This window comes from Setaria viridis, chromosome 5 (genome assembly GCF_005286985.2).
Source record: "Setaria viridis chromosome 5, Setaria_viridis_v4.0, whole genome shotgun sequence".
Classification (NCBI taxonomy): domain Eukaryota; kingdom Viridiplantae; phylum Streptophyta; class Magnoliopsida; order Poales; family Poaceae; genus Setaria; species Setaria viridis.
Window position 1 is genome coordinate 38,952,779 of NC_048267.2, and position 6,075 is coordinate 38,958,853.

The following is a 6,075-nucleotide window of genomic DNA, read 5'->3' on the forward strand; positions in this document are numbered from 1 at the left end:
GCGTCCATCTGGGTTCGCGCGGTCCGTTGATTTTGGAGGAATTCGCTGGACCCGGATCTTGTGGGAATATTCCCATGTGGTTGAACCCAACCCAGACCTCTTTTGAACCAAACGCAGGATGAAGGGGGTCGAACCCGTTCCGGACCCCTCCCAGTAACCAAACACACGGGTAGTATCACAACTTTTCCCAGTTCGAACTTCAAACTCATACATTGGTTACAGAACTACGGTTAGGTTTACATACATTGGCTAAAATTGCCTAACTCAAAGCTCGCACTATTGGCAACTGAAAATTGGCTATGTTACAGAAGTTTGAAATTTTAAAAACACAAAGGGAAAGATTGGTTCAAAGCATCCTCGTGGTGTTCCCGACTCTGCATTCACATGTACATATGCTCCTTGACTCTCTAACCACACGTTGAGAACGTCGGATGTGCAACTTGATGTTTAACAGTTTACCAGCAATCTGCATTTTGGTTTTGGAATGTCAAAATGGTCAGACTAGGCCATGTGTTTCGTAAGTAGAAGTAACAAGATTCATGAGAAATATAAATGCCACTGCAATGAAACAATTAACCTAAGATCCTTATAACTAAATAGCACTAAAGTAACAGGAATGTTCATGAAGCTGAACAGAGTACTAGACAACCTATTTCGTGATACAACTGCAAGAATAATGTCAGCGAAATTACCATTCTCCATGTAAGGTCTTCTGGTCCAAGAGGTTGAGCAGGACTTGAATACAGAAAATGCCTTGAAAACTGTGAACGAATCACAGGTAAATTATTAATCATCAATACTGAATGTTCCCAGGCTGTATGTACAAAAGGAGTTGGATAAAGTGATCACCTTCACAAGATTAGATTGCATTTCTCTGATCCTTTTGGCATCGATTCTTCTTAGGTAATTCATGAGCCAGCCAGGTTGCAAAGCATCAGTTGATGAAACAAATAATGCTATCTGCACAATAAAGCATATCATTGAGCACTGCAGATTCACACTAAAGTGAAAAGTAGTTTTGAACAGCAGCAACTTAAATGGAACATTAGAAACAGTGAGATGCAATGATATATCATCATGGTATAGTCAGTTAGCCACAGGGTTGAAAGAAACCTTGACACTATATGATAATGCAGTTCCGGCAGACTGCAACCATATTCTGCTGCATGGTTCCACATAGCACACAGTAGTTTGGTGTACATCCGAGTAGCAGGCATGTTCTCTTCAGTTAACAGTACCATTATAACCAAGCCACCTCCATTCTATCAGAAGTTCACGATGCAGTACATACCAAGCAGACAAGCTTGAGGTTAAATGATTTTGACGCACCGGCTACAATATTAGTGTCATGTAGCAACTGCACTACAACAGGCGCAAGAAGAGGAGCGACAAGGAGCAGAATGGCACCAATGCTTTGCTGTAGCCACGGATGGCGTGTATCTTCGGTTTGGCTTAGTCGGTTTGTTAGGAGTCGGTTAGGTTTGTTACATCGATCGGTTTGGTTTGTTGAGAGGATCAAGGAGATTAACTGGGAACGTCTTGGCATATATAAGCCAGTGTACAGCGTGCTTAAAAGCAATAGATTGATCTCTCTTTACCCTTCCTCTTCTCTACGCCCTGTCTCAAAGCGTGACGAGCTGATCATGGCTCCAGTGTCACTGTCAAGGTCCAACCTCACATGACTATGCTCACCGCAATCCACCTTCCACCAATATCCCACTGCCATCACAGTTAGAGAAGCTTCAAGAACTTATTGGAGCTGAAAACCAAGGGGTACTTTTTTTTAATCTCAGGCTAGGCATTTGGATGATCCTAAAAGGAAAGCTTCTAAGGTTGGCTCGACAGGGAGCCAAATAAGCTCATTATCAGTGGCAAGACACTTCAAAAGCAAAACAACTCCAATTTCCCATGATTCCAGTGTTAATTTCTCTATTCCAAATAATTAGCTAGTAAAGCTTCCCATTGAACCAATTAAATAATGAGCCTAGGCAAGCACAGCATAGATAAGATGAGGCTGGTTTGTCCCATTGAGGTCTATATCTCAGCTTATCAAATAACTGTCAATCAATCAGTACCCATTGAGAATATAATACCAGAACCGTCCATTATGAACAAATGTGCAACTAGCTGTTCTACTGTTGACAATACAAATGTATTCGTTGATATTAAGGGAATGCAACTACCAAGATATCCTTCATTTTCTGGAGGGAAAAATAAATTTTAGACTCATGCCTACCTTGAATAACCTTACCACTACGGATTAAGAGAGATTGGTAAAGGCATGTGAAATTAGCATAAAGATATTAAAAGCTGTCTGGATCTCCATGTTTACCTCCCTATAGTCAAGTATTCCTTCAAAAGGAAGCTCCAGTTCATCACTTATTATAACTGGGATACATCCACTAACAATTGCATCAAACAGGCGAGCAGAAGATGGGGTATCTCCAGCTGGACTCAGGCAAAAGAGAGACTTGCGCATGCCATCCTGAGCTGCTGTTTTTCCCTGAGCTCCAGCAGAACCTTCTTCTATAACTATGCCTTCTGCACCTTTTAGTTCCTCCACAAGCTTACTGCGGATCTTCCCTCCCTAGAGATAAAAATTTCAATGAAATAGATGCATAAAAACCATATAAGGCACGCACAAGCGGAAATTTTGCGTGCGTATATTCTGAACCTGAACTGTCAAAACCTGAAAAGTGGTACCAAGAGACTTACAGCATTTCTCTTTAGCCTTCCTCGAAAGAACAGCAATATACTTCTTTTGGATTGAGTTTCGGATACACACTTCGAATCACAAAGATCAACATTTGGAACATATGGAAGGATGACATCCTTTTCCAGATACACCTGTCCTGGTTTATACCTGAAATAAGACAGTGAGAGTTGTATTGCTCAACTGAAGTATGCAAGCAGTTTTCCAAGGTAAAGTGGCAACTGGGAAACAATGATACCGTACCAGTTGCCGGTTGAATCCATATCAGGTAGAAGCCATATTGCCTTCTTCACAAAACTCCGTACTGACTTAAATGACCATGGGTGGTGAACAGGAATGACATGATCTCTGCCTTCTGAACGTTGCCAAGCTGGCTGATTAGTCACCCACTTTAAAGCTTCCTGAAATCAAGGAGTAATGTTGATAAGGCCCTCTTGGAATAAAAAGAGATGACTAAACAACAAAATAATTTCCATCAATATAGGTAAATATTTTAAATGGTGTCCTACTGTTAATAGAACCAGAATCAGACAATGTTGTCGGTCACTATAATTTAGATATACTTGGGGGGGGGGGGGGGGGGGGGGGGGGGGATCCAACAACCTTCACTGGTTAGATCCAGACTACCAACAAGAAGGACTAAATTTTAGTTTCATCAATAAATTTGCCTACATAAACACTAGTTTGTGTGTGTGGATGTCCTAAAACAAACATTTTTCGAAAATTAAACCTTAAGAGATGCTCCCACACCCTATAAAGTGCTTTGCATTCTTGTTTCTCCAGCAAGAAGTAACTGATTGTTGTGAAGAATGGCACATAGAAAATGTCTGCTGCTTCTTGCCGCTGAACCCTGAGGACATTCTTCAAAAGTCTTCGTGATTCAGGCGCAATGAGATCCGCCCATAGCCAGTAGTCAATAGAATGCTGCAAATGTGAATGAAGAAATAATTTGATTATGTAGACAGATGGAATAAAGTTCAATATCTTAAAAAGTATGCGATATTTGTTACATAATTACATACACAATTATTAGCTGAACAGAGATGTATTGAAAACTATGCCCAATAATTGTTACATAATTACACATATGATTCTGTAGCTAGAATTGTGGTATCAACATTCATTGCTTTTGGTATGATTCACCTCACCACCCAAAACAATGCCAAGAGTCATTTATACGTGTAAATTTGATAGTGTTCAAAAGAAATTCTGAAACTGCTTTAAGAATAAGATGCGATACTCTAGTGTGAATCACATTCACCTCACAACAGAAACTTTGTATGATGAAAATTCTACCAGCCCTCTTGGGATCTACTCCCTCCGTCCCAAATTATAGTTCGTTTTGGCTTTTCTAGATTCATAGCTTTTGCTATGCATTTAAACATAGTGTATATCTAAGTGCGTAGCAAAATCAATGAATCTAAAAAAGCCAAAACGACCTATAATTTGGGACGGAGGGAGTAGCGTACAAGCATACAGCCCAGTTCAGCAACATCAAGCTTTCCAAAGCATCAGCGAGCAGGTGTATCATAAAGGAGGCTAGGAGAGTATAATTATCCCACTTCCAACCAGGAAGCAATCCACGTGAATCAATGTGCTACGATTCTCAGTTTTTCACAATAAGGACAAAATTCCCCACTGTCATGAACTTAACTAGTACCACACACAACCAAATCTACAGCCAGGCGCCTCGTATCATCTCGACAAGATAAACAGAACAAAATTGCAGTTCGATCTCACCGCACGCCCACCTGCTCGATGAGCCGGTGCACGGGGCTCCCATTGGACGTGAGATTGTCCGTCTCCCGGTACGAGTCCCTGAACAGCCTCAGCAGATCGTAGGTGAACTTGCTCGGCATCTCGTACACGTAGACCCTGAGCGGACCCGCGGCGGGCGCGGGCCACGCGGGGTCCCCGTAGAGCCGGGCCTCCTCCTGGGCCCGGATCGCGGCATCAAGGTCTCCGGGAGCGGGCGCTGAGTCGGAGGGGTGCGGTGCGGCGAGGAAGCTTTCGAGGGAGGCGAGGAAGGAGGTGGTGGTGGAGGAGCTAGGGCTCGCGAGGACGGCGGCGGTGGGGCGGGGCGAGGAGGGGGAGAGGAGGAGGAAGTAGGCTGCGGAGAGGAGGATGAGGACGCCCGCGGCGGCGAGGAGCCGGCGGGAGGAGGCAGAGGCGGGGCGCGCGTGCGCCAGGGAGGCGAACTGCTTCCCCGCCATGGTGGTGCCTCGCTTCGCTGGAGACGCACCGGAGCGTGGAGAACTGTGGAGACTGAGAAGAACAGCAGCTCTGTGTTCCTGTCGAGGAAACAGTGTGTGGGCCGCGGCGACTGCACTGTGCTCATTGGCCCAAAAGTGGCGATCTTTGTAGGCTGGACAGCCTGTGGGCTGAATTGAAATAGCCCGTCCAGCCCATTTACATATTTACGCATAGCCGGTTTCTCTTTTTCTGTGTACCATTTTTTTCTATATATGAAAAAAGATTTGTGCGGCATGCCATATGCTTAAGGGTCCTCACATTTCTTAGGCTTTAGTTGCCCAACTTTGGGCAACCAAAATTACTGTAGCAACATTGTAGCGTTTCGTTTGTATTTGTGAATTATTGTCTAAATATTGACTAATTAGGCTTAAAAGATTCGTCTCGCAAAGTACAACAAAACTGTGCAATTAGTATTTGATTTTGTCTACATTCAGTACTCCATGCATGTACCGCAAGTTTGATGTGATGGGGAAACTTCTTTTTGCATAGTGCTAAAGTTGGAATTTTGGAGTGAACTAAACATGACCTTATACAAAATTTAACATGACCTTATACAAAATTTTCAGCTCCAGGCTTCTAGCAAACCATCCGTACTACCATTTCTGTTACTGTGTATTGTTGACTGTCTCCGTATATATCTGATGGCAACTGGTGAGCCGCCCACTTGGCAATTGGCATGCATGACGAGGCACAGGTCGCCGTCAGAGAAATTATTGATGCATGGCGTAAGAAAAAGAAAACGGGGCCTCACTCACAGCAGGCAGGATCATGCGCGCACCATACCATACGCGCGACGCGAAGGATGTGCATGCATGCTTGCGTACGTAGACCAAGCTAAACGCGCAGCTCGTCACTTGCGATCGCGTCAAGGTCATCTATCCTTTATGTCAGCCGAAGAAGGCCAATAAGAGAAGTGTGTGCCAGCGCCCAGCGTTGCGTTCGTTTGCGCATAACCCCCCGCCCAACTCTAACGACGTACAAGATGGCACTCGTATCGTTTACTTTCGTGGTCTAGCTAGCCAGATGGCTGTATGATACTGCATCATCATCGATCGCCAATGCTTGTGCCAAACTCTTCGCTTACTGTCAACCTAAAAACGTGCATGATT

At 44.0% G+C, this 6,075-nt stretch overlaps 1 protein-coding gene across 1 annotated transcript; it reads right to left on the bottom strand.

The window, feature by feature from the left end:
* Positions 1 to 170: 170 nt before the first annotated feature.
* LOC117858607 (probable arabinosyltransferase ARAD1) lies at positions 171 to 4,975 on the bottom strand. Its single transcript, XM_034741709.2, has 8 exons — positions 4,465 to 4,975; positions 3,464 to 3,637; positions 2,957 to 3,114; positions 2,716 to 2,863; positions 2,333 to 2,587; positions 850 to 960; positions 693 to 761; positions 171 to 466 (listed from the first exon to the last, which is right to left on the bottom strand). Exons 1-8 carry the CDS (start codon positions 4,924 to 4,926, stop codon positions 347 to 349), a joined length of 1,497 nt encoding a protein of 498 aa, XP_034597600.1. The 5' UTR covers positions 4,927 to 4,975; the 3' UTR covers positions 171 to 346.
* Positions 4,976 to 6,075: the final 1,100 nt, after the last annotated feature.